Source organism: Cervus elaphus, chromosome 10, assembly GCF_910594005.1.
Source record: "Cervus elaphus chromosome 10, mCerEla1.1, whole genome shotgun sequence".
Classification (NCBI taxonomy): Eukaryota; Metazoa; Chordata; class Mammalia; order Artiodactyla; family Cervidae; genus Cervus; species Cervus elaphus.
The window spans coordinates 49,510,542-49,537,977 of NC_057824.1; the positions used below are offsets into that span (position 1 = coordinate 49,510,542).

The following is a 27,436-nucleotide window of genomic DNA, read 5'->3' on the forward strand; positions in this document are numbered from 1 at the left end:
CAAAACCAAGCTGAACCCAGGGTGGAAATGTTGTTGTTGAGTCATTAAGTCGTGTCTGTCTGACTCTTTGTGACCCCATGGACTGTAGCCCACCAGACTCCTCTGTCCATGGGAATCTCCAGGCAAGAACACTGGAGTGGGTTGCCATTCCCTTCTCCAGGGGATCTTCCAGACCCAGGGATCAAACCCAGGTCTCCTGCATTGCAGGTGGACTCTTTACCGTCTGAGTCACCAGGGAAGCCCTAGAGTGAAAATACTGCCTGGAAAATCCACAGCTGGGAGGAAATCCCAGGAAGCCTTCCTGAGTGTGCAGGTGACCGTGTGATTTTCTCAGGGGAGGTTTCCGACTCTGCGGATTTCCTGGTCCTTGTGTAGGGGTGAAGGGGTTACACCGGGTGCTGCCCCCCTAACCCCCTGGCCTGTGCCACCACTCTCAGAAGCCCCCAGCCCTCTGATGTGTGCGTGAAGAAAGGGGCCCCGCATCTTCGCACGACTCACGGCAGAACTGGGGTCCCCTCCAGGGCTTCACCGCATAGCCGGCCTCCTGGCAGGTCTCAGTCAAGGCCGACATGTGGGCACACAGTATCTGCTGCAGCCCCTGGAAGTTGCACATGTCAAGCATGCAGTTGTCGTAGAAGGAAGAGACCTTGAGGTGAGGCAGGCAGGCCCTAGGGAGAGAGGCCAGGTCAGAAGGGATGAGAGGACGGAACCTCGTTCCTCCCATTTTGATGGGCCCGGGCACGGCCTCTCCTGCTCCCCCCCACTATGTACTGAAAGGCTCCGTAATCGACCGCGAGCCGTCCGCAGTACTCCGGCCCCGACAGTGTGTTCTTCAGGTCAGTATTGCAAGATGGGAGAGACGCTTGATTCTCCTGGCACCTGGAAGAGACTCACCCCCACAAGCCTTAAGGACCGAGGCTCGCCTCCATCCCCTCCCTGCCCGGGCAGTCTCCCCGCTCTCGACACCCCCTAGTGGACAACATCTGAACGCCAAGAGGTGGGAAAACGGGGCCCGCAAGCAGGAGGCGGGGCTGCTCAGAATCGCCTGGGGACCACTGATGGTGAGGGTGGGGTGAACGTGGTGGCGGTGAACTTTGCAGGGAACCAGATCCAGGAGAAAGACAGACGTGGGGGCATACAGAGAGGGCAGAACAGGAGTGATGCCGGTCAGGGTTCTTGGTTCCTCGAAGGGGCAAAGGAGCAGGAGAGCGGAGTGGGGGGCGGGGAGGTCCTCACGCCTGGTCCTCATCCTCCGAGGTCTGCCAGCTGTTACCCAGCTCCTTCTCATCTTGTGCTGGTCTGCCATCCGGCTTCTGGTTGTCGTTGCTACTGTCGCCATCATAGTTGCCACAGAAACCGCAGAGTTTGCTGGAGAAGGTGCTGCGGGCCGGGGAAGGAAGGGTGTTAGTGGAGAGTAAGGGTCTCCATCATCTGAGGGGTGGGGGTCGGGGGAGGCCATGGGCACCAGGCAGGCTGCGGACCAAGAGGTGCAGACAGGGAACCAGAGCTGCACGCCAGGCACCAGGCCGCAGGACCTCAAGCTCTCGCCCTTAAGCCGTCTTCACGTCTCCACTCCTCCCAGTCTTCTGCTCACACCCCATCTTCCAGTCATGGCACACTTCTTGCTGGCCCTAAGACATTCCACTTTTGGAATGTCTTTCAATTACTTGCAATCCCTTGCAATTACTATTCCCTATTTCTTCTTTTTACTGAAAAAAAAAATTTTTTTTTAAATTTTTCGCCTGTACCAAGCAGCATGCAGGATCTCAGTCCCCCAACCAGGGATCGATCCTGTGCCCCATGCATTGGAAGTGCAAAGTCTTAACAACTGGACCACCAGGGAAACCTCCACTATTTCTGTCAAGTCTTTCTTTCCCTTGTTTGGACATCTGGGGAATCTACTCATCTGTGAAGACTGCAGTCAAGAGACCACTGTTCTGAAGGCTCCCATGGCTCATTAGCAACTCCTTCTAGAACATTCCCGAAGCCTTGTGTATATATCCTGCTATTATCCCACGGCCCTGAAAGCGTTTCCTCCCCCTCTGCAACCAAAAGGAGGCCTGCCGGTGGAGCTAGGTGTTTCCTACCCACAACTGAGAATGAACGCCCGGGGATGGCAGGGGAAGGGGGGTGGGAGAGTCCCCGAGAGGGAGGGAGGGGCAGAGTGGCAGGAGTGGCAGCTGCCTCCCTGGGTCGCCCCCTCACCTGGGCACACGCACATACAGCTGCTGGTCACCGTCCCATCTCACCCGCAGACCGAACGCCGTCTGCAGCTGCACAAACCGCCCGCTTGGAGTCAAGAAGACGCCTTCAGAAGGTATGGCCGGGAGGGTGACTCGCTGACCCCCAACCTGGAAGGCGGGAGGGGGTGCCGAGGGAGGAGATGAGACAGATCCGGGGGTCAAGGAGGACCCCCGCAGCTGACTCTCACAACCCCATGCCACGCTCGTGACCTCTTCGGCTCCACGCGGAACGCTCTGGAGGAGCTGGGCGGATGAGGCCACGGCGGCAGCCGCAGGGGGCTGAGCGGAGGACGGCCTTACCAGCGTGTGTCGGCCCTTGAGCAGGGTGATGGTGGTTTCCGACAGGGTCACGGAGACCTTGCTCAGGCAAGACGCGCCCTCCTGTCCTCGCTCCTCGTTCTTCACCGTCACCCTGAAGAAGGGCTCTGGGCCGGCAGAGGAGGGGTCAGGGGAGAACGCCAGCGGGCTCGCTCATTCCAGAAACATTTCTGAGCCCCCACGGGGGAGGGGGGGCGCCCCCACCCGACTCTGTGGGGAGAAAGCCAGAGGGGAGGCAGGACCCCAGCGGGAGTGGGGGTGTCCTCCGGAACAGCCTGGGACTGCCGTGCCCCGGGGAAGCCGGCCTACCCCGGCCAGCGGGGGTGTCTGCTGCCGGGCCCGCCCTCAGTCCAAGCAGGCCAAGGAAGCAACTGGCGCCGAGAGGGGTCTTAACCTGCATTCGCCCCGTGGTCTGGTCCTGCGTGCCGGTGGGCCTCTCACCCCCCACTCTACAGTCGGTCCGCTCCCATCTCGCCCCGCCGTCAGCTCTGGCCCTGCCCCGCCGGCCCATGCGCTCCCAGGCCCAGCTCTCCCGACCTCGGGCTCCACGGCCAGGCCGTGGGGACGAGGAGGGGAGGCACCCCCAGGGTCCTACCTGTCGAGTTGCCGCAGGGTTGGGCCAAGACGTAGGTGCACTTGCCCATGAAGTTAAAGTACCTCCCGTCGAAGGTGAAGTAATGAGGGTCTCCATAGACGAAGCAGGTGGCAGTGCCTGCCGAGGGGACATGGGGGACGCGTGAAGCTGGGTTGCCAGGCCAGGCGCCACGGCCACCTCACCCACCTAGTGGTCCCAGCTCCCCTGGTCAAGGAAGGGATGGGGACCCCAGTGTCACACCCGTGGGGACAGGCGGGGAGAGCCTGAGGGGTCTCACCGTAGGGGTGGCATCCGTACTGGCCATGCTTCAGTTGACACACGGTGTGTGTCCCGCACGTGTAGGGCTGGCACTCTATCTGACTGCCAGGCTGGCAGCGGCAATGTTCTGTGCAGTTGGGGCTGAACCACTCCGTCCCTGACTGAGAGCGAGGGGGCTGGGGTTACAAGGGTACCACTCACCTTGTTCAGACTCCTGCTCGCCCCAGGCCCTTTGCACATGCCGTGTTGGAGCCTGTCCCCCTTCCCGCCATCTAAACCATTCCCATACAACCAGCAGAGTTCAGCTCAAGGGTGGCTACCTTCTCAGGAAGACCTTCCAGACCACCCCAACTAGCTGTGGGTACTTCTCCCTCCCAGGACTTAACACAACCACACTTTTATATTAATTTTTGTGATTATTTGATAAGCTCCCCCACAAGGGACTGTGTCCATCTTTACTTGCTATCTTAGCTCCAACACATAGCACAGTGCCTGGCAAAGAGTTCTCATTTAATGAATACTTCCTTCAGTCTCCCCCAGAATGTGGACCTGCCCTATTCATGGTGACCCTAATGCCAAGAGGGTTAAAGGTACCCAATTATGTTTATTGCATTTATAAGTGAACATAAATCCATATGTGTTTCCTGGGGCAGAGGGAAGAGATGCCTGGTGCTGATGGTTCTGACATCACCAGATGGTTCTATCCCAGCTACAGCTGAAGCTTATCCCAACACTGACGCAGGGACACCCGGGAGACAGGTTAAGAGGGCTGGAGGAGGAAGTAAACCCTCAAGGAGACGAGCAGGAACTCTGATGCTCCATGGGAAGAACCCCAGAGCTGAGAAGACGTACTATTCAATAATGAGTAGCTGACTGCACTTTTATTTAATAGGTTGACTATATTTATCATAAATTGCTAACAATAATAATTAACATTTAAGTAACTGGTCTGTATTGGGACCTAATTTCATCTTCACAGCAACCACATGAGGTAAAAAAATCTCATTGTGCGCGTTTTATAGATATGGAAACAGATTTGAAGAGGTCAAGAGAGAACCTTGCCTAGGGTCACTCAGTAAACAAGTGCCAGAGCCAGGCTGCAACTCAGATCAGCCTGACTCTCGGCAGCTCTGTCTAATATAATGGCCAAAAGGCCAATAGCCCACATCTGGCCACTGAGCTCTTCAAATGTAGCGGGTGCAGATTGACATCGGCTCTAAGTGTGAAATACACATTGAATTTTGAAGACTTCATTGGATTAAAAAAAAGGTACATAAACAATCTCATTAATAAATATTAATTACCTGTTGAAATAGGTAGATGACTGGAGTTAATTTAACCTGTTTCCTTGTACCTTTGTTTTTTTTCAAGATTTTTTTTTTGATGTGGACCATTTTTAAAGTCTTTACTGAATTTGTTACAATACTCCTTTTTTACGTTTTGCTTTGTTTTTTTCGGCCCCAAGGCTTGTGGGATCTTAGCTTCCTGACCAGGGATTGAACCCACATCCCCCTGCATTGGAAGGTGAAGTCTTAACCACTGGATCACCAGGGAAGTCCCATCCTTTTTTTAAAGGTGGCTATTAGGACACATAAGTGCCATATGAGGCTTGTATCTGTCCCTTCTGAACAGCACTGGCCAGCAGCCTCCAGAAACTCTGGGGGCGCCCAGGGGCAATCAATTAGGAGAGACAAGACTAGTATCACCTCTCCTTTGACGGATCCTATCAGAATCTGCAAATTCCTTGTTCGTTTGTTTTGTTTTGGCTACATCTCTAGTTCCCCAGTGAGGGATTGAACCCAGGGCCCTGGCAGTGAAAGTGCCGAGTTCTAACCACTAGACAGCCAGAGAATTCCCTGCAAGTTCCTTTGGAAGAAGGTTCTGGAATGCTTCATTCTGCCCTGAAAATGCCTGAATGTACTCAGTGTCCGGGGCTCTCCGTATACACAGGGACCCATGACTTTCCTCAGGATGGAGATAAGGGCCCTGCAATAGCTGGCTGGTCTAGGGTCTAGTGCATCATGGCTGCCTGTACAGGATGGAGAAATACAAAAATTTCAAAGCTTCCAGGAGCACCGAGGACAGGGCCTCAGGAAGACAGGATCTTTCGCACAGTCTAGAGTCAGGCTGGGCCAAAGTGACTGCTTAACAAATATTTATTGTGTGAACAGAGTGACCATCAAAAACCACATGCCGCCAGACTTCCCTGGCGGTCCAGTGGTTAAGACTCTGCGCCTCCACTGCAAGGGTTGAGGGTTCAATCCCTGGCTGGGGAACTATGAGTGAAAGACTCCAGCACCAGGTCATCACTGCCCGAGAGCTGACCCCTTGAGAATGTCCCGTGGATCCAAATTTATGCCAAACTGGAGAGCAGGCGGCGCCAGACCCCAGGGCTTCGGCTCACAGTCTCCCTCTGGGGAAGTGGACAGCCCCAGGTCTCACCTTGTAGTAATTTTCATTGTAGAAGCAATTGCAGGAAGAGGCATTAATGCAGCGGGAGTCGTTGAACAGAAAGCCTGAATTGCAGACACAGCCAGGCTTGCAAAGGAGACCACAGGTGGGCTTGGGGCTCTGGCAGGACGCTGGGCAGGCACAGCGTTCGTAGTGGGCATTCGGGGGGCACATGGCTGAGGGGAAACCAGCCGCCATTAAACCCCCAGCTTTTCTCTTGTCTCCCCTCTACCCGGCAACCCCCCACCCCACCACCATTCTTCTCAAGGAAGTAGAGCCATGTTACTCAGCCATTCAAAGCAACGAAGTCCTGACACAAACCACAGCCTGGATAAACCACAACCTTGACAACAACACATGCTGAGAAAAAAAGAAGCCAGTCACAGAAGACCACCTATAACATCATTCCTGTGTATGAATTGTCCAGAACAGGCAAATCCATAGAGACAGAAAGCAGGTTTGTGGTGGTCAAGGGCTGAGGGGTTGGGGGACAGGGAACGCCCACTGATGAATATGGGCTTTCTTTTCGAGGTGATGCAAAATGTCTTGAAATGGAAAAGGGAGGGTGGTTGCACAATTTTGTGAACACACTAAAACCACCAAATCATACACTTTGAAAGGATGAATTTGACGGCAGTGAATTATATCTTAGTAAAAGAAGAAGCACTAGTAAGTCTAGTGGTTGGTTCGAAACAACCCCACCCCACCCATCCCCCACCGTCCTTCTCAAGGTTGTCCTCATCTTTCTTTCTAAAGTCACCATGATTGGTTCCTCTTCCCTCTGAGACTGCACTTTTCTACAGCATGCGTTTCCCCAGCCCTCTCTCCTCACCACTGTCTCTGACTTCCAGCTCTTTGTCCGAGGCTCCACCACATACCAGGAGTAGGTCTCGGGGTTGTAGTGGTGGCCGGGGTCACAGGGGTCATGGAGGTACTTGGCATCGTGAAGACTGTCGGCTGAGTGGGTACAAGAGCTGGGCTGGGCTGGGGTGTCATGGGAGTTGTGGGCCTTTCAGTGGGGACAGCGGGTTTTCCTGTGGGGATGGTGGTCTTTTTAGTGGGAATGGTGGTATATTTGGTGGGGACAGTGGTTTTTTCTGTGGGAATGGTGGTCCTTTTGGTGGGAATGGTGGTCTTTTTGGTGGGGACAGTGGTTTTTTCTGTGGGAATGGTGGTCCTTTTGGTGGGAATGGTGGTCTTTTTGGTGGGGACAGTGGTTTTTTCTGTGGGAAAGGTGGTCTTTTCAGTGGGGACAGTGTTTTTTCCTGTGGAGATGGTTGTTTTTTCAGTGGGAATGGTGGTCTTTTTGGTGAGAGTGGTGGTCTTTTCAGTGGGGACAGTGGTTTTTTCTATGGAGATGGTTGTTTTTTCAGTGGGAATGGCGGTCTTTTCAGTGGGAATGGTGGTCTTTTTGGTGGGGACAGTGGTTTTTTCTGTGGGAAAGGTGGTCTTTTCAGTGGGGACAGTGGTTTTCTCTGTGGGAATGGTGGTCTTTTCAGTGGGGACAGTGGTTTTTTCTGTGGGAATGGTGGTCTTTTCCGTGGGGACAGTGACTTTTTCTGTGGAGATGGTTGTTTTTTCTGTGGGAATGGTGGTCTTTTCTGTGGGGACCATTGTTTTTTCTGTGGGGATGGTTGTTTTTTCAGTGGGGATGGTGGTCTTTTCAGCAGGGATTGTGGGTTTTTCTGTAGGGACAGGGGGCCATTCACTAGGGAAAAAGGGCCATTCAGGTAGGAAGGTGGGTTCTTCAGTGAGGATGGTGGGTTTTTCTGTGGGAATGGTGGTCTTCTTAGTGGGAGTGGTGGTCTTTTCAGTGGGGACAGTGGGCTTTTCTGTGGGGATGGTGGGCCCTTCAGGAGGGACAAAGGGCCATTCAGGAAGGAAGGTGGGTTCTTCAGGGAGGATGGTGGGTTTTTCTGTGGGAACTGTAGGTCTTTCTGTGGGAACAGTGGGCTTTTCTGCGGGAACCACAGGCTTTTCTGTGGGGACAGGAGGTGTTTCACTGGGGACAGTTGGTTTTTCTGTGGCGGCCACAGGTTTTTCTGTGGGGACAGGGGATATTTCACTGGAGGTGGTGGATGTTTCTTCAGGGGTTACAGGTTTTTCTGTGTGGACAGGGGATATTTCACTAGAGGTGGTGGGTGTTTCTTCAGGGGTCACAGGTTTTTCTGTGTGGGCAGGGGTTTCAGAAGGGCCAGTAGGGGGACCTAGAGGTTTGGGAAGGAGTGCTGTAGATGCAGATCCTGCAAAGAAAAAAAATTCCTGGAGTTTAGTCAAAATCACACCACCCCCATCTTGACCCCCATCTAACTGGAGTGGGTAACTTTGTCACACCTCTTCTAATCCCAACCCAATCTCCATTCACTCAACACTCAACAAAAACTGCCCCGAATATATGTCTGTTCTTGCGCCGGGTTTGGGAAACGAAACAAATGGGATGTTTTTTGTGGGGCTTTGTGGGGCCTCGGGCACAAAAGTGTTTGTCGCTCAGTTGTGTCCGACTCTTTGCGACCCCGTGGACTGTAGCTCACCAGGCTCTTCCGTCCAAGGAATTCTTCAGGCAAGAATACTGGAGTGGGTAGCCTATCCCTTCTTCCAGGGGATCTTCCTGACTCAGGGATCAAACCTGGGTCTCCTGCATTTCGGGTGGATTCTTAACCAACTGAGCCACCAGGACACAAAAGAGGACTTGCATTTTAACACATTATTGAAAGGGTAGTGGGGGGGGGCGGTGTTGGTGTTTGCAGAAATGAACGCCTGTGGCCAGCAATTTGTTATGTCAGTGAACATTGAAACGCCTCCGGTCAGTAACGTTCGGGTGACAAAGGACGCATTCATAAGTCTCTGATCAGTGAGTTGTGAGCAGCGTGTGCAGAGAAGCTCAGGTGCTGCTCATCCCAGAGCGCAGCCCCCTTTCCGGGGCCTGGGGTCCTGTCTTACCTCGACAGGTCCCCTGACTGATGAAGATGAAACCCAAAGCAACGACGAAGGCAGCGTGGGAGCCCCTCTCAACCTCAAACATCAGCTGAGGGTCCGAGGGAGAAAAAAACAAGAGAGAAATAGAAGTGAAGGCCTGGCAACGCGGTGACTCTGGGCAGAGAGTCTGTCTTCCACCAAGATGTCGCCTTATTCTGGCCTCAACAGTGCCCTGTGGACCCTGGCCTTCCCAGGGGCCGGAGAGCCTGATGGGGGACACAGAGTGCCCTCTGCTCCGCCCTTCCTCCAGAGATCCATCCTCGCAGTCCTGGTTGTGCTCCTGGACCCCAGCCATTCATCCCCCTCACCAGCCCCACGGTGGCGCTCACACAGTGCCTCTCGCCCTTCCTCACCTGCATAGGCTGTTGATGTCCCGAAGGGATGGTCGTGGACTCGTTCAGCCAGTCAGGGCCCTGAGACCCAACTCGTTCCCAGAGAGAACTTGGGGGGCTGCCCGCAGGGCTCCCCAGCTGAAGCCTGAGCTTCGTGCCCTTTCCGCGGCCATCCATGTGGTAGGCGAACGCCACACAGATGGCACCCGGGGCACAGAAGGGCCGGCTCACCAGTTTGTAAGACTGGCCTTCCTGGGAGAACTTGTCAGCCTCAAGGTAGACGAAGTGACTTTCTGGGCATAAGAAGGGAACGGGCAAGGTGAGAAACCCCCAGAGGACAAGGCCTGTGCTTTCCTGAGCGCCACCTTGCTTTCCAAGTGGGGATGAGATGCAAACACCCAGACTCCCCACATTGCAGTGGACTTTTTTGTTTGTTGTTTGGTTTGGTTTCCTGCTCTTTGTAGACTTCTCACTGGAAGAAGGCAGGATCAGAAAGAAAGGGAAAACCAAACCAGCAACCCAGACTCCTGTACTGGCTGCATCAGTAAATGTCTTGACTGAAAACGACAGTGGATTTTGAGGCCTTGGGCTCAATGAGAAATGCGATGCCTGGATTTTTTTAGGGGGTTTTCAAGTGAACCCAGAACATCATAATCCTCAACTCATTCTACCTCTGTTGCTTCCAGAGCTCTGGCCCCATTACCGCTTTCCAGTAAACACCCCCTGGTTGATCCTCACCACCTACATCTTGTGTCAATCACGCCAGCCCGCCCACTAGCTGTGAGCAGATTCAGGAACTCGTTGCCTTGAGGGCTCCCCCCTCTCCTCACCTCCACTGAGGGAGATTCCGAAGGGACCTGTACCGTGGATGAGCGTATTTGCACTTCCCTGGGTCCAGTGTCCGCCATCCTGTAATACCTGGACCCAGTCACAGAAGGGGTGGTCCTTGTCTTCAAAGTCACACTGAGGAAAGCTCTCTGGAGAATCAGAATGGGAGGTGCAAGAAATCTGCGCCATGCTCTCTATTCCCCTCTCAACCCCCACCCTGTTCTCCGAGCCCCTCTCACCCCCACAGGGAGCAATGCTGATTGCATCCACGGCCACCGCTGGCTCTGGGATCTTTGCAAACACGCCCACCAGGGTGAACTGAAGGGAGAGGGAGAAGGGCCCAGGAGTGAGGAAAAGCATAACAGTCATGTCCGGCTCTTTGCAACCCCATAGGCTGTAGCCCGCCAGGCTCCTCTGTCCTCAGGGATTCCTCAGGCAAGAATACTGGAGTGAGTTGCCATGCTCTCCTCCAGGGGATCTTCCCAACCCAGGGATTGAACAGGTCTCCTGCATTGCAGATGGATTCTTTACTGCCTGAACCACCAGGGAAGCCCAAGAATACTGGAGTGGGTAGACTTATCCCTTCTCCAGGGGATCTTCCCAACCCAGGAATCGAACTGGGCTCTCCTGCACTGCAGGCGGATTCTTTATCAGCTGAGCTTCCAGAGAAGCCCTGCCTAAAAGCTCAGCCCCCTCCATCTGATTTTACTGTATGCAGGGACCCAGGCACCCGGCTTCCAGGGCCCAGACTCTCAGTCCATGTCAATATCGAGCACGCCTCCCATAAAAGGAGACCTGACCCCTTGCTGCTCTATACCTGAATCTGTCCCTGGCCTGTGTAATTGACAGAGACAGGCTGCCAGTTGGGTCCAGGTTGTCCTGAGAAGATGGTGTGTTTCCGGATGCTGCCTACGATGGAAGGAACCCAAGAGGGCCATGAGATGAAGGGGGCTGGGAAATGAAGTCACACCAGTACTCCGAAGGATGAGTAGCCGAGGGAATACCTGGAGTAGGTTCTCAGCACATCCTTTTGTCTCACTCTCCTGGTTTTTTAAAATCTATTTTTCCAGAAGCCCATGCCCTCCCTGCTCCCAAATTCCACCCCATGGAATCATCTTGCCAGTATCCCAGATTTCCCCAGACCCTGGGGGATGCCCCCCATTTCCTCGTCAACCCAACCCTGGAAAAAGAGCCTCAGGACAGTGTGAGTCCTGTGACACTGACATTCTCACCCAAGACAGATGCGTAGGCCATGAAGCCTGCACCGGGAGACCGGCCACGGAGGACGTAGTGAAAGGACAGACTCAGGCAGCCGGAGGACTGGATCAGGGGGCTTAGGAGGACAGATTTCTGACTCGCTTTTGCATTCTTGGGGTCCAGGAGCATGTAATAGCCATCTGGGGAGGAAAAGATCAGTAAAGTGCTGAGTGACTTGGGCTGGGGGCTGCAGGGGCAGGGAGCCTGGCCCCAGGGACCTTTAACAGCTGCCAAGGATGAGCCAGCACCGAGGCGAGCCCACACCCATCACACGAATGGCTGAGGCCTTGGATTCTTCCAGAAATGCTTGGCAGGTCTGGATGAGGAGGCAGGAAAGGCGGCATCTTGTCAGAAGCAGCAGTCAGAGACCTGTCCTCTGGATTCTGATGTTTGAGGTCCCCTCAAACATCCTCTTCCTGTTCTTGAGCCACTGGACGTAAGTGACTCACGGAGTGGCGAGAATGCGGGTATGATGCTGACTGTGGGGATGTCCGCGCCCAGCCGCCTACCCCCACCAGCCCACCAGCTCAGGCAGCCGATCAGCCTGGACCTCACTCCGTGATGCAACTGGTAGGTAGCCTGGAAGCTGGGCTGCAGGAGGGGGGTGCCACGGAGGGGTGTGGATTAAGGAGGCACGTGTCACGACACCCAAGGACTTCTACCTGGAGAGCACGCTTGGCCCAGGGAGCCCCCGAGAAAGGTGGGCTTTGTAGAGGAGAGAAGAAGGCTGAAATGGAGAGAATGGCAGGAAGCAGGCCTGAGAAAAGAAAGGAGCCAAAAGGGAAGGAGGAGGGAAGGGGTAAAAGGGTGAAAGAAAGCAACAAGTGTTGATACTGGGACATCTGAGAAGCGGAAAAGAAGATGCAGGAGAAGAAGGAAAGAACGATGGGAAGACATAAGGGAGCAAGATGGGAAAAGGAGGAGAGAAAAAAGGGAAGGGAACCCCCGATAACATTTGCTGAAACTGCTAGGCATGAGGTATAGTGCTGAATGCTGAGGGAGATGTAGAGATGGGCTGGCCCTGCTCTCCAGGGTCTTAGTATGAAGGTGAGGTGGGGTTTTCTCCAAGTCTTTCTAGAAGGCAAACCTCAGGCAGCAGAAAAGATCAGAGGAGGGGATCAGAGGGAAGGATGGAGAAGAATGGACTCTGCCCTTGCCCTGTCCCTTCAGTGGATTCTAGTACAAAAACAACCTGGTGATCCTTTTAAACGTAAGTCAGAGCAGGCCACTCCCCTGCTCCTGCAATGGCCCCTGCATCCATGTAGAATCAAAGCCACAGTTAGTCCTGACAACGGCCTTCAAAGCTCCAAGTGGTCTGAACCTCCCAGGACCCATCTGGGCTCATCTTCTCCATCCTAGGCATGTGGCTCCCTGCTGTGCTTCAACAACCACCCCCCAATCCACTCCCCCCTCAGGGTCTTTGCAAGGCTGGCCCCTTTGCTTAGAATGTTCTTCCCCTCAATAATTTCATGCCCCTCTCCCTCACCTCCTAAAAGTTTATGCTCAAACGTGACCTCTATGAGACCTCCTCTGGCCACCCTATTTAAAACTCCCAGCCTACCCTTCTCCCAATCCCCTTACTTTGTTCAATTTTTTCCCCCCTGATAGCACTGGTCAACTTATAACTGTATAATTTACTTCTTCATTGTTTCAGGAACTGTCTCCCCATCTCCTCCCACACCTATCTGGTGTGGGACAGTACCTGGCACACCGTAGGTGCTCAATAAATGTTTGTTGGGTGAATGAAGGAAGGGTGACGGGGAAAAGAGGTGAGGAGAGGGTGGTGTTGGGTCTGCCGGGTAGAGCTTTGGGGGTGGCAATGGCGGGGGGAGCTGGCTGGGCACTTAGAGTTTGCTTTCTGCCCTGTAACTTAAGCTGATGGAGGTTGGAGGTAACTCCATCCCACGGGAGTTACTGTAGGGTGGTCAGAGAAGCATCATAAATGCCGCAAAGGTCTCTAGAAGCTCAGAAAGTCAGAAGACAGAGCGTGGCCATTACTCACCCCCAGGGCTAGAGAAGTCTCCCTCGGGCCCCACGTCCTGCACCCCCGTCGGCCCCTTCTTCTGGACCCACTTGGCCCCAGAGGGCGTCGAGATCCAGCTCCAGCCACAGAGATCTTTCAGAGTGTCAAAGTTGCACGTCTGCATCATGCAGACTGAGAGGAGAAAGAGGAGGAAGGAGACGGCTCAGAAAAGTACGCCTCAGATGCAACATCACGAATCAGCTACACTCCATGTGTGTGTATGTATGCTAGGTCTCCTCAGTCGTATTCAACTCTTTGAGACCCTGTGGACTGTAGCCCACCAGGCTCCTCTGTCCATGGGATTCTCCAGGCAAGAATACTGGAGTGGGTTGCCATGCCCTCCTCCAGGGGATCTTCCTGACCCAGGGATCAAACCCGCATCTCTGGAGTCTCCTGCATTAGCAGGTAGGTCCTTTACCACTCGCGCCACCTGGGAAGTCCAATACTCGCATATAAAATAAAATAAAAAAAGAAAAGATCGCCTCAGTCTGGAGTCAGACTCCCAAGTCCCAACCTGGGTCCTGATGTTAGGCAGATTTGGTCCCACTCCCCAGCGGCTGTGTTCCTGCCACAGGTTACATAAGCTGTCCAAGCCTCAGTTTCCCCATCAATAAACTGGGAACAAAAGCACCAGCCTGTTGTAAGCTACATCACGTGCAGGAGCCTGTGCTCATTAAGTGTTAGTTCCTTGCATGCACCTTCTGGTGCATTTATTCCCCTTCCTTTGATTTTATTCCCCTCGAATCTCAAACATCAGCTTAGAGGGCCAATTCTGAATGGATCTGGAGTATTAATTACAGCCAGGTCGACCAGACACCCATGTTTGTCAGAGACTGAGGGTTTCCTGGGATGCAGGACTTTTGGTGCTAATGTAGGTACAGCCCTGGGCAAACCAGAAAGGCCAGTCACTTTAGGACAGGTGTCGCCCCAGTTATGTGTTCCAGGAGAACCTGTCTTCAGGCGTGGCAACTTCAGGAATCAGGTGTGGGGTGTGGAGGTAGATGGAAGCAAGTCGCCCTAAGTCTGGGAGAAGCCAGGGTCACGGTACCTGAGCGAGTCCTGCCACCTGGGCACCTACATAAAGGGTGAGGAGAGAGAGGAGGCAGGATGTGGGCTCACCCCGATTGCATGAGCCCCGACGGATAGAGATAGCGTCCAGAGCGATGTCCAGATAAGTCGTGCTGCCCCACGTGCCTTCAAATATCAGCTGCGGGAGGGAGGAGGGGGCCACCGCCCCATGAGCCCCTTTGCCTCAGGCTCCCACTTTCCTGCCTGAACTCAGAAGCCCCTCCCAGCCCCCGTGCCCCCTCCTGGACCCCCACCCAACACCCAGATTCCCACGGGGACCTCAGACTCTGCCTGCAGCCTCACCCGGCTGGGCAGGACGAGGCCCAGAGGCACCGTGACAGCGGTGGGGATCCAGGAGGGGCTTTGCGTGTTCACGTGTTTCCACAGCAGGTTGGGGTGCTTGCCCTTGGTGTCTGAGACCAGCCACAGCTTGAGTTGGGCACCCCACGACAGCCCAAACATGTAGTAGGCGAAGCGCACGCAGAGGGGGCCCTGCTCCCATATCGGGGGGCTTCGCAGGCGGGCCACCCCACCCGGGTGGAAGGCGCTGGAGTCCATGTGCAGGTAGTAGCCCTCTGGGGGAGGCAGAGCCCTGAATGATGAAGCCTTACCCACCCCCCACCCAACCCCCCCCAAGGGCTGCCCCCCCCCGGCCCTTTCCCAGAGCCCTAACACCCACTTCGGGCCAGCTCCCTGCACCCAGACCTGCCCATGTCCACCTTCCAACTGCCTCCCTAAACCTTCAGCCTCCTCACCTCCACTGGGGTACCCCCCGGGGGGCCCAGTGCCGCTGGCGGGGGAGGGCTGGCTTTCTCGAGTCCAATCTCCATCGTCTTTAGTCGCTTGGCTCCAATCACAGAGGGGTCTGGAGTCATCCTCAAAATCACAGTGGGTGAGAATGGCTGGGGAGAGGAGAGGGGAGCCTGCAGAGCCAGCCCCGGTGGTGTGTGCGGAGGGTGTCTAGGTCGGGGGTGGCAAACCGAGGTCCCAGGCAGGCAGGCTCATCTAGGCAGCCTCCTGCCTTGCTGTTTTCATTTGAATGTGAACCTTGTAGGCAGGGCTTGTTCTCTGCTCCTCCCCGGCTCCCTCCACCCTCCATCCTCTGAAGGTTGCCCTTCACGTATTTATTACATGTTTATGTCAACGCAGGGCCGAGGGCACCTGCGGTGGCCACCCCTGGGAGGGACCGGAGGTCCAAGCAGTTCCAGGTTTCAACTCACAGTTTTCCCGTGAGCTGCGAGTGAGGGGCTTCCAGTCTGGAGGCTTCTCTTTCCTTGGTATTGATTTGGAAAGAGAGGGGGTGGGGGGGGGAAATGTAGTTCTCGTTATTACCAAGAACTGCTAAGCCTCCACGGTTGTGAGCTTTCTGGAAGTTTGTTCCTTTCTTTTTATCCATATTGTATCAACGTGTATGCAGGGAACATACACTTACTTGAGGGTTTTCAAAAAGGTCACGCACAGCCTTCTCACCTTGTCATCTGTCCCCTAAAAAGCATCTCCCCTCCAAGCGCCTCACCTCCCCTCTGGCTCCCTCCACCCGCTGTGCCGGGATGTCACGCGTGGTTCTCTTCCATGAGAAGAACCAGCTTCTCTGTCTGGGAATTCTCACACACCACCTGAGAGTTTACATCTGAGGCATCACTTTCTTTCAGGTCGAGGTTTTCCTGGGCTGTTGCCCAAGTTTTCCCCACGGAGTAGGGACCATATGGGTCTTGTGTTGCCAGATGGGTGGTGGGGACGGTCCTGCCCTGACTGAACACAGAGGCCAGTGACACCTTACAGATTCCACAGAGAAGCCAGTGGCCTTTCCCCGGTGGTGTGGGCCACACAGGACAGCTGTTTGCTTTAGTAGTTCAAGTCCTGCTTGTCCATATCCCTTCAAACACGGGACTTCCCTGGTGGTTTAGTGGTTAAGAATCTGCCTTGCAATGCAGGGGACTAGGGTTCGATCCCTGGTTAGGGAACTAGGATCCCACATGCCCTGGGGCGACCAGGCCTGCGTGCGGCAACGACCGAGCCCACGTGCCACAGTGACTGAGCCCGCACGATGCAGCGAAAATCCCGAGTGCCACGACTAAGACCCGACACAGCCACATCGATAAATGTTAAAAAAAAAAAAAAAAATCCTCTCAAACAAGCTCCAGGACACCAAGCCATCCATCATTTGTTGCTGCTTCCAACTTGCTGTGTCTCTGTCCACTGGGTCTGCCCTGGGTTTTGTCCATTTTCTGAGAACCCAGCCTCTCTGCCCTCCCCTGCCGCCCCCAGACCCATCTTCCGAGCTCTGCACCTCCTCCCTGTCCCCTGACACTTCACCTCTGTCCTGCTTCTGCTCAGCGGCTCACACCCCCAGGTCCAGGCTCAGCGGCCTGCAGGGCCCCGCCCACTTCTGTTCAGGAGCCTCCTAACACCCATCAGGGGGTCCCTCCTTCCTCCCCAGGGCCACACCGTTCATCACCAGCCCACTTGTCCCTTCCAGCTTTGCCCTTCACTCTCTTCCTCAGAGGCACCTCCAAAATCACCCTGAGCCCAGCTTACCGGGTGGGGGCAGGCATGTGGCCCTGGCCCCAGGCAGCCCCCAGCAGCAGCACCAGAGTCCAAACTGGAGGAGCCATGCAGGACCTCAGAGGCGGCTCTCGGGGAGAGGAGGAAGGCAGAGTGAGGAGCCCAGGCCACCTTATCCCCCCCTGCCCCTCCTCGCTGGGCATCCTACTGAGGAAGCCATGAGAACTGCCCGGAGAACACAAGAATGCTCTGGGAAATGAAAACTATGAGAACTGAAACCTAAACCCCTACAGAAGAGTTAAACGTTGAAATCAAGAGAAATAAAATGAGAACAAGAGAGAGGGAAAGAAAGAGAGGAAGAAAAGCGAGAGAGAGACTCGGTCCAGGATGACTGACATTCAACCAGGAGAGTCCAGAAAAGAAATAACAAAGAAAAAGAAATTACTTAAGAAAAAACACAGAAGATTCCCCAGAACTGACAATTGAGTCTCTTGATTAAAAGGGGTCCATTCTGACAAATGCAAAGAGACCCATGAAAGGTGTGTCATGAAATCTCAGACTGTCAGGGCTGAAGAGACGATCCCAAACACTTTCAGACAGAAAAAAGCAGGTCACCTACTAAAGATCAGGAATCAGCATGGCACCAGAATTTTCAATAGTAACCATGGATTCTGAGATCCAGTGGAACATTGTCTCCAGAATTCCAACCATTTCAAACCTAAAGTTCTACATAGCTGGCAACAGGGGCGAAGGCAACAGAAAGATGCAGCAAAGTGAGGACTGAAAATGCTTCTTGGCAAAGAATTGAAAAAGACAAGTCACAGCGGAAGACCGACAAGGAGCCAGGTGACATTGGAAAAGAGGTTCTGCTTCCATCATCATAAGGGAAATGCTGATCAAGACTACAACGTTCATGTTGGCAACAGTTCAAAGGATTGAAGCATTGAGTGTTGGTCCCGGTATAGGTAGACACACTCAAATATGTTGATGCTGAGAATATGTTGATGAAAGCATCTTAGAAGGCAATTTGACAATGACTATTTAACTTTCAAATGTGTTTCTCTTGGATCCAGTTTACCTTTCTAGGAGTCTATCTGCAGAAATATGTGTGTATTTTCACAAAGATGTACATGCCTTAAAGATGTTAATTGTAGCAACATTTACAACAGGAAGGAAAAATCAAGGTTACCTAAATGTTTGCTGGGCTTCCCAGGTGTTGCTAGTGGTAAAGAATCTGCTTGCCAGCGCAGGAGACCTAACAGATGCAAGAGATGTGGGTTCAATCCCTGGATCAGGAAGATCGCCTGGAAGAGGACATGGCAACCCAGTCCAGTATTCTTGCCTGAAGAATCCCATGGACAGAGGAGTCTGGCAGGCTACAGACCATAGGATTGCAAAGAATCAGACATGAATGAAATGACTTAGCATGCACGCAAATGTTTTCCAGATGGATGGTTGGATTGTATTAAGAAATATTATTTATATGAAGGAATATTTTGTGGCTGCACAGCAAAGTGATTCAGTTATACATATATTCTTTCTCATAGTCTTTTCCATTATGGTTTATCACAGGATATTGAACATAGTTCCCAGTGCTATATGGTAGGATCTTGTTGTTTATCCATCCTATAGATAATACCTTGCATCTGCTAACCCCAAACTCCCATTCCATTCCTCCCCCCGCCACCTCCCCATTGGCAAACACAAATTTGTTCTCTATGTGAGTCTGTTTCATCTGTTTCTGTTTTATAGGTGAGTTCATTTGTGTCATTTCTTTAGATTCTACATATAAATGAGAGCATATGGTATCTGTCTTTCCCTTTCTGACTTTATTTAGTCCTATAATCTCCAGGTCCATCCATGTTGCTGCAAATGGCATTATTTCATTCTTCTTTATGGCTGAGTAGTATTCTGTTATATATATGTACCACATCTTTTTTATCCATTCATCTATTGGTGGACATTCAAGTGGTTTCCATGTCTTGGCTATCATGACTAGTGCTGCTATGAACATAGGCGTGCATGTATCTTTTTGAGTTACGGTTTTGTCCAGATATATGCTCAGGAGTCGGATTGCTGGATTATACGCCAACTCTACTTTCAGTTTTTTGAGGAAACTCCACACTGGTTTCCGTAGTGGCTGCCCCAGTTTACATTCCACCAACAGTCTATGGGGGTTCCCTTTTCTCCAGGCCTTCTCCAGCATTTGCTATTTGTACATTTTTTAATGATGGCCATTCTGACCAGACTGAAGTGTTACCTCGTTGTTGTTTTGATTTGTATTTCTGTAATGATTAACGATGCTGAGCATCTTTTCATGTGCTTGTTGGCTGTCTGTAGAATCTCATGTTCTGTTCATTGTAAAATTATTGTCCTCATTTTCCTCATGTGAAAACTGAACTCTAGAGAAATGATGTCAATTGTCCAGCATTGTACCTACTCAGAGTCCTGCCAAGTCCCATGGTTCCTAGAAGTGTATTCCAACAGGGGGTGAAGTCACACCCCAGTCAGAGCAGATCTACCTTCATCAGTTTCATCAACAGCAAGTCTACATGAGCATGCAGATAAGAGGGTGGCTTTGCCACTTTTTAAAAACCCCATTGATTCTCATGGCTGTATCTTGGCTGGAGGGCTGTCCAGAGCTCAACTCTCATGAGCCTGAGTTCCGGTATCCCACGCCCAGGTGTTCCTAGTAAACTTCAGTTTCACTCCTTGCACTTCAGGAGCACCCCGCCACTCCGTACTATCAGAGCTGTGTCCAGAGAGCCTGGCCTTGGCCCCGACACGTGACGGGGCTGCCCGGGCTGGCCATCCTCCTAAGCTGTCAGGGAGGGGCTGGTACTGCCCTGCTCCAAGTGTTGGAGAGGGAAGTCCCAACTCCCTTCGGAGTTCCAGGGACTCCTTCTGCCTGAATGAGCATGCACAGGGCCCAACCCCAGAAAAGAGATTCTCTGTCCTTCTGCACCAAAGCTGGGAGTACAAAGGATGCCCAGCCCAAACCCTGATCTCCCCTTCCTCCAGAGAAGCTTAGGAGAGGACTTCCCTGATGGTCTAGTGGTTAAGAATCTGAGCTTCCACTGCAGGGGGGCACCGGTCCAGTCCTTGGTTGGGGAAGTTCCTCATGTCTGGTGGTGCAGCCAAGACAAAACAAAGCAAAACACCAGAGCAGGTGAGGAGAACGATCAATAAGCGGGACAGAGCCAGGAAAGGGTTAACCCAGGGACAAGCCGCAGAAGCCCAGTGACCCCCAGCCCCTCTAGGTTAGTCAATAAGTCCTCTGAGGGCTGCTCTGCTGACCTCTCTTTGGCGCCACAGGGCTGGACGGTCACAGCTTCCAACCTGTCTGGGGTTGGGGGTTGGTGCTCAGGCAGGACAGGAGGGGATGGTGGTGTGGGAGGAGCTCTGCTTTTTGGGGAGCCGGAACGGGCAAGGCCCCAGGGCCGTTATCACTGACAAGACTGGCTGTGGTAGGAATAGGTGTCGGTGACCTTGGGACGTGGAAGAACCCGGGAATAACTCCAGGGGATGCAGCCCCTCCTGGCTTCCCTGTGTGGCTTTGGACCCTTAGTTCACCCACTCTGGTCCTCAGTTTCATCTGTAAGATAGAAAGACCAGCATAGCTCAGGTTTTCAAGAAACCAGAAAAAGAAAATCATTATTTAAAAAAAAATCATGGCACTTGCCTGGCGGTCCAGTGGTTAAGGCTCCACGCTTCCAATTTGAGGGGCTCAGGTTCGATCCCTGGTTGGGAAACTAAGATCCCCCACGCCGTGAGGCACAGCCAAAAACCAAAAAAATTGTTATAAAAAAAACAGAAATTGTGTGTGGTTGGCATAATTTTTTAATAATTCATTTTTTTAATCGAGAGATTTATAGACATTTGGACATGATTCACATAGGCAGGAAAACCATTCGGCTGTTTTTCTGTTGCCAATAATCTTTCACGGTGTCGAAGTTTTATGATGGAGTTTTGGAGGAATGAGCCTTGACCAGCTGGGAATAACATAGTTAACCTTCAACCTAGATTCCAGTGTCTCAGAGGCCCCATTTTGCTAACTCAGCTCCAGCAGCAGTCACCTACTGGGGGAAGTCAGTGGACTGAGTAGACCCAGGAGAAGCTGAGGTGGCCCGGGGGCCGGGCTCAGGCAGATGCATTCGGTCAGCCTGATGTGCAGGCCAAGAGGCTGCAGTCAAGGGTGGGAGCTGGGGCTGCAGGCGTGGGCCCCAGAGCTGGGAGACTTGGATGGTGGGAAGGGTGGTAGGCACCTTCGACTTTTCCAGGGGATGGATGGGGAAAGAGTGGTAACAAGAAATGCCTGGGATTCACGCCTCATTGACTGAAGCTGTTTCCTTCCCTCCGTCCATTCCCTCTACTCTTCTCCCCATGAGGCTTGCTTCCAGCAGAAGAGGGACCCAGAGTCCCAGAACCTGGCTCCTGGTCCTAACACTTCTTCTCAGTATCTTATGACCCGGGCCAGATCCATCCATGATCTCTCTGGATCTCCGTGTCCTCCTCTCCAGTTTCTGCCTTCCTCATCGGGTTAGGAGAGCAAAGGCAAGACTGCCTGGGACAGCACTTTGGAAGTGGCAAAGCCCTCTACAAACAGAAGGCATCTCCATGAAACAGTTATGTAACCTGCTGACTCAGAACCAGGCTGAGTTGGCACCCGTCCCACCCGGAAGTTGGAAGAGCTGGCTCACTCACTCACCCAGAGGAACTTAGTTTTAGTTTCCCTGTCTGATGAATGGGGATAATGCCTGCTGTCCTCTTTCATGGAATGATGGTGAGAATCACAGGGGATCTTGTAGGTGCCAGAGATTAATGTGTTGTTAATCGTCAAATCATCATCATTATAATAGTGCATAAGAAAGCGGGTCTTTTTGCCCCAAGGGGACTGTCCACTCTAGGAGGACACTCGGCTGTGAGTAGCACAGACCACAATTCTGCTTTTCCATGTACTTAGTCCAAAGGCTGGCATACAGTAGGAACTTCATAAATGTGAAACAAATTATGTTTTTAAATTATGTTCTTAACCTACTCACTCATCACACCTGACTCAGGTCATATACTTCAGGTTCTGTTAGTTGTTTTTTTTTTAATTTTTAAATTTTATTTTTTGGCCATGCCATGCAGCATGTGAGATCTTAGTTCCCTGACCAGGGATCGAACCCATGCCCCCTGAATTGGGAGCACAGAGTCTTAACCACTAGGAACCGTTAGGGAAGTCCTTTTTTTTTTTTTTTAATTGAAAGCAATAAGAAGTCTGAAGCTAAGTGGAGGAAGCAGATCAGGGGGAAGAAAGATCCAGGAGATGTTTAGGCAGCACTCGGGCCAGGAGAGTCTTGTTATGAGTCCTAAATCTCAAGTTCAGGTCCCAGCCGTGACTTACTAACTGGATTTCCTGGACTTCAAGATAAGTCTCTTTGCTTTATTTTTGCCAGCAAAGAGAGATTCCATCCTTCCTGATTCACAGAGGTGGAGTAAGAACCAGATGGCATGTGTGGAAACCATAATATGAATTTTTTCCCCCCGAAACGTGGTTGGAGTCCTCAGGGTTCTATAGCTTGTAGGTTACCCTAGCATTTCCCAAGAGGGCCTGAAGAGGGCACTGTAGCCCAGGAGCCACTTTGGGCAGAGTGAAAATTCTCGGGCTGACTCCTCCCACCGCAGCTTCGGCCCACCCCACTCCACACACACAGATATTTGGCAAATACCCTCCAACCCCTCAACCTGCTCATATTTTCCCTGCGGCAGATTGCAAAACATTCCCTCCCTTGAGCATATTTGCAGGGGTGCAGGCTAACTTCTCTGTTTTGCCATATAAGCAGAAAGACCAATCCCCCTACCCCACGTATGATAATGGTCAGGATCAGTCCCCATCCAGTTTCGTGACATCTTTTGCGGTCTGCACAGGTGTTTCTCCACCATTTGCGGCTGAAACATTATTTCTGGGAAGGAATTTGAAGTTGACTGTCGGGGGAAAGGGTAAAATCAGAAGTAGAAATTCCCTGGCAGTCCGGTGGTTAGGTTAGGACTCCTTGCTTCCAGTGCAGGGGGCATGGGTTCTATCTTTGCTCAGGGAACTAAAGTCCCATATGCCATGTGGACAAAAAAAAAAAGAAGAAAGAAGTAGAGATCAACTGTGGAGGTTGAATGAGTTTGTTCCGTGTCCCCATCCCAGAGGAGCTGAGAAGGCTTATGTGACAGGAATAAGTCACCAAGTTGTTTTACTTCTTGGTCTGCACCATGGGAATGACTGCAGTGACGTTCTCCCAGGGCTGTGTGAGGAATGCAGTGAGGTCGGATAAGTGAACTATGTGCAGCAGCTCTGAGCAGTGACTGCCCAATGAGATGGTTGTCCGGGAAATTGGTTCCCGCTGTACCCCCATCTACTGCCCTTTTCTGCAAGTTTCAGGTTGGAACATTAATGGTAACCATCCCCAGGCAAGGAGAGGTCTGCTGGACTTAGAGGGAGCTTGTATGCTGGGAAAGCCTGGTGCTGGGATGATAGCATTAGAAGAAGGGGCCACAGAAAAGAGGCAGAAAAGAATAAAGTTCCAGCGGACAGTGTTGGCAGCTACCAGCAATCCTCAAAAGGGCCCCTCCTCCTGGCACCGGAAGCTCACTAAAGGCTTGCCCTGGGGAATTCCCAGTGGCTGGGACTCCACGCTCTCACTGCCAGGGCCCAGGTTCAATCCCTGGTTAGGGAACTAAGAGCCCGCAAGCTGTGCTGTGCAGCCAAAAAAAAAATACTTATCCTGGGCCAGTTGGCAGCTACCTACTAAGGACTAGCCTTGAATGGAGCCACCTTATTGACCAGCGTGGGCAGAGCTTGTGGCCTCAGGCCAGTGGGGTCAAGAGGTCAGACAGGCCATGCGAGGCAGCACGTAGCGCCCCACACCCTCCACCTCTGGCTTCCCGGACCTGCCACCTACTGCCAGGATGGGGGCAGACCCAGGGAAGTACGGGGCTCCCGGGAAAATAGGAAAAACCAAGAGCCAGCTTGTGGTTTCACTTCTTGCCAGTGAGGTTGAAAAATACACAAGACTTGGACCCAGTGAGAACCAGGGGCCAGCCCCCATTCCATCTTCATGGCTCCCACCACCCTCCTTGTCCAGTGGACTCTGCTGTCACGGAGTCCCCATGAGACCCGGAGAATTCATGTCTTGCTCCCTAAATTCTCCAGTCCATCCTGTCCCTGCTTGGTACGTGTAAAAGGAGGTATCCATCCTCCAGCTTGTCCCAGCATTGCGGCTCAGCAGCATGCCAAGCTGAATTTCAGTGTCTCCCCAGCATGGTGCTGCCCCCAAGTTTAGGTTGAACTCTGAATTCCTCCAGCTTTGGGGCCTCAGACTGGCCCTGTGACATCCTTAGATCTGAGTTGAGCTCTGGACAGTTCCTCTAGCCCCTGAGATGTCACCGCTGGCCCTGGAGTGTCCGTGGGACAGGCTGGCACGGAGCTGGTGGCCCGTCGACAGGGGTTGGGAGTGGCGGTGTGGAAGGCATGGCGCAGGCAGTGATGGTGAGCAAGGTGGTAGACGTGCCCAGGGTGATAGCACCGGGTCACCTGTCCCCTCTCCTGCAGGCCTCCCCTGTGTACAACGTCAGCTTTCCCCGCAGGAAATTGGAGTATATTCGGAAAAGCTTGGACAAAGCATCAACAGTGAATGTTCGGAGTGGGGCTGCGGAAGGGGTTGCATCCGGAAGGGGGATGGCTTCTTTCTGCAAAGAGAGGACTGAAGGTTAGCACCGCGCCAGGGGCCCCGGCAGGAGATGGGTTTCGGGGTAGAATGGCTGGGGGGTTTCCTTGGCAGGACCCTTCTCTCATTTTACAGAAACAGAAACCCTGGGGGCAAGGAAGGGGCCAGACACACCTGGGCTCCCAGTGCCCGAAGCAGAGAGGTGAGACTGCGGAGGCCGCTGACAGCTTTGTCCACATGCAGCCGCAGGGCCTCACATGGCTGGGATGCGTTGGCCAATAGGACCTGGCCCCGCAGGATAGCTTCTGAGAGCTGGGCCAGGCCCTGCCAGACTTCCAGGGCCTGTTGCTGGACCTAAAGGGAGCAAAAGAGACTTGGAGTCAGCTGGCCCAAGCCAGCCTCACCCTCCTCCCTCTCAGCAGCCCCATGCAAACAGAAGTTTTGTAGAATGAATGAACATTCACCCTCATCTTTGCTGCTCCATTTCTTCTCTCTCTAGCATTCTCCTGTCCATCCTAAGAGGTTCCCAAAATGAGACTTCCCCAAAGGAAGGAACCCATGAACTCACCTCCATCCTCTTCCAGGCATAGAAGTTAACCTTGGTGTCTGGGACAGTGATATTCTCATTGAAGCTGCAGCCTTCCACACAGCCCATCTGAAATGCACAAGCCTGGAGTCAAGGCTCCCAGGGCCTCTGTCCAGCTTAGCCCCTCACCTAGCTTCCACTTAGGCACTGAGGACTACCACTCCTAGGATTTTTACTGGGGACTTTGGCTCCTTGCTTCCACCCCTGAACCAAGTGCCAGGTTCCTGAATCTTGGGGGGTACACCCTAGAGCCCCAGCTGTGAGTTCTGTGGAAGGTCCTGGTGAGGGGACCTCACCGTGGCATTTTCGGCCTCCCTGGCCTCCAGGATGTACCTCTCCAGGACTCGGCTGTCACAGATCAGGCGTGGGGGGGCGCCCAGGACTGGGAGGCCCAGAGGAAACAGCAGAAAGGACAGCAGCAGCAGCGGAGTACAGTCTAGGAAAGAGAGCCAGGCTGCGGGTAAGGTGGGTTCTCGCAGGAGAAGGGCTAGTTTGGACCGGCAGGTTCACCCATCCCGCTGCGCGGCCCCCAGTGAGTCCTCCCCACCCGGACCTTGGGAGCGCTCCGGCTCTGCCTCCGCGTTCATTCAATCCCGCGGCCGCGTGCACACCCCACCCCCCTCAGCTACCGGCATCCACTTCTCCCGGCCAAACTTCAATCCCGGTGTGACAGCGGCGTCCCTTCTCGCAGATCCGGGTTGTGGCTCTCAGACCCAGCTGTCTGAGTCTTCCTCGGCACCCACAGAGCCGCGCCTCTTCTCCCTGAACCCCCAGCCCTCCGCCCCGTCTCCGGCTCAGGTTCCGACTCTCCTCGGGGGACTCCTCCAGCCCGACCGACCGGCAGGTGAAGGCTGCCCCAACCCCCTTGCCCTTCCGGGGTCCTTGGCAAGTCTCAAGTCCTTGAACCAGGCCACCTCGGGGCCCAGAGCCCCAGCAGTAAATTCCTCCTCAAACAGCGCTGCCCCGGCCGGGAGTACTCACCGCGCGCCCCCATCTCCGTGCCTCGCCTGGCCCCTCAGCGACCTGGGGCTCGGCGGGTGCCTGCGCCGCGGCCCAGCATCCCGGGAAGCTCGACGGGGCAGCCCCGCCGGCCGAACGAGGGGGCCGCGGTCCCCGGGCGCCGAGCGGGGTCGGGGCAGAGCGCGCAGAGCCCGGGGCCAGGGTCCGGAGGACGGCGCGGCGAGGCGACCGGCGGGGTTGGCCCGGGGACTGCTGGCCCGGGGACTGCGGCGGCGGCCGGGGGTCGGGGCTGTTATCAGCTGTGTGCGTGCGGGTGGGGGGTTGGGGGGAGGCTGTGTGCGTGAGGGGTCGCGGGAGGTGGGGACCGGAGGGGTCACAGCCGGGGCAGGACGCCTGGGTCGGGGGCTCGCCGGGGCGGAGCAGATGCAGGCGCGGGTGTGGGGCGCGGGGCTGCCTGCCGTCCGACCCCCGGGTTCCGGGTTCCGGAACGTGAGGCTGGGTGCGCGCCGCGGGACGGGCACAAGGCTGCCCTGGGAGAGTAATGCCATTCTGCTGGGAGCGCCTGGGGACCCCGACGTACCCCTCTCCCCCCCAGAGATGGGCCTGTCTGGGTTCTTGCAAGGCAGCCAGGAAGGTGCTGGCTGGGCAAGTCAGTGGCCTCCTTCTCACGGTCCCAGTTCTTCTAGAAACCGGTGTTGTTCGAGCTGAGGAATTTAGTATGGGTAGTGCACAGAACAAGACATTTGGTGGGGTCTTCTCCTCCCACTCTTCACTTTTGAGGACCCTGAAAACCCAGAAATTGAACTTTCAGGTCAGTGTGCCTGGCAAAATTCTTAAGAATCTTGAATAGAACGAACCCCCAGAGGGATGGCACCTGGGGTCTGCGGCTAAGCCTCTGTGGTTTCTAGGAAGCCCTGGGGCAGGGGGCGAACTCCAGGGAGCAGGAGTCCAAGGATAGCTGGCCTCTCAAACCTTGGAAAGTGGCCTGAGTGCCTGGACCTCAGTGCTCTAACCTGTCAAATGGGCCTCCTGAAAGCACTGTCCCAGCTCATGTTGCTTTCACAAATGGGAACCCTGACAAATACTGGTGGTTATTTGTATGTTCCTTCACTCCCTCCCCAGTCCCATAATATTAGATATATTTTATTTATGCATTCAGTGCCTTCTTTGTGAAAGACAACTGACTACAAACTTTTCAGGACAGAAACATGTGTTAAGACCTAACTTCTGCCTCCTGGAGTTTGTAACTTACAGTAGATATAGGATGGGCATGTGGAGCCATGTTTGAGGACCGGGGTGTGCAGAGCTGAGCTATGAGAGTTTGGAAGAGCGGGAG

The 27,436-nt window shown here is 53.7% G+C and overlaps 2 protein-coding genes across 2 annotated transcripts in view; both read right to left on the bottom strand.

The window, feature by feature from the left end:
• ZAN (zonadhesin) overlaps window positions 1-16,964 on the bottom strand; it is a 34,847-nt gene extending 17,883 nt beyond the window's left edge. The window contains exons 1-21 of the mRNA XM_043915091.1: window positions 16,888-16,964; window positions 15,570-15,622; window positions 15,105-15,251; window positions 14,653-14,924; window positions 14,401-14,488; window positions 13,261-13,413; window positions 11,234-11,398; window positions 10,819-10,910; window positions 10,241-10,319; window positions 10,004-10,150; window positions 9,195-9,466; window positions 8,806-8,890; window positions 6,744-7,949; window positions 5,857-6,041; window positions 3,434-3,575; window positions 3,157-3,273; window positions 2,544-2,668; window positions 2,206-2,351; window positions 1,237-1,380; window positions 772-879; window positions 499-668 (exon numbers count right to left, since the gene is read on the bottom strand). Of these exons, the coding sequence (XP_043771026.1) occupies window positions 499-668; window positions 772-879; window positions 1,237-1,380; window positions 2,206-2,351; window positions 2,544-2,668; window positions 3,157-3,273; window positions 3,434-3,575; window positions 5,857-6,041; window positions 6,744-7,949; window positions 8,806-8,890; window positions 9,195-9,466; window positions 10,004-10,150; window positions 10,241-10,319; window positions 10,819-10,910; window positions 11,234-11,398; window positions 13,261-13,413; window positions 14,401-14,488; window positions 14,653-14,924; window positions 15,105-15,251; window positions 15,570-15,622; window positions 16,888-16,964 (3,973 nt within the window). The remainder of the gene's footprint in view (window positions 1-498; window positions 669-771; window positions 880-1,236; window positions 1,381-2,205; window positions 2,352-2,543; window positions 2,669-3,156; window positions 3,274-3,433; window positions 3,576-5,856; window positions 6,042-6,743; window positions 7,950-8,805; window positions 8,891-9,194; window positions 9,467-10,003; window positions 10,151-10,240; window positions 10,320-10,818; window positions 10,911-11,233; window positions 11,399-13,260; window positions 13,414-14,400; window positions 14,489-14,652; window positions 14,925-15,104; window positions 15,252-15,569; window positions 15,623-16,887) is intronic.
• A 6,898-nt stretch (window positions 16,965-23,862) lies between these two features.
• On the bottom strand, window positions 23,863-26,223 carry EPO (erythropoietin). The gene is made up of 5 exons (XM_043915614.1): window positions 26,122-26,223; window positions 25,437-25,576; window positions 25,123-25,209; window positions 24,729-24,908; window positions 23,863-24,576 (listed from the first exon to the last, which is right to left on the bottom strand). The coding sequence occupies exons 1-5, from the start codon at window positions 26,132-26,134 to the stop codon at window positions 24,418-24,420; spliced, it is 579 nt and encodes a 192-aa protein (XP_043771549.1). The 5' UTR covers window positions 26,135-26,223; the 3' UTR covers window positions 23,863-24,417.
• Between the last annotated feature and the right edge of the window lie 1,213 nt (window positions 26,224-27,436).

What these genes read in the sequence shown, in the direction of transcription:
- EPO (XM_043915614.1), bottom strand. An exon ending in GGGAGGCCGAAAATGCCACG is followed by an intron (nt 25,210 to 25,436) that starts GTGAGGTCCCCT and finishes TGTGCATTTCAG; the next exon opens with ATGGGCTGTGTGGAAGGCTG. An exon ending in TTCGGGCACTGGGAGCCCAG is followed by an intron (nt 24,577 to 24,728) that starts GTGTGTCTGGCC and finishes CTCTCTTTGCAG; the next exon opens with AAAGAAGCCATCCCCCTTCC.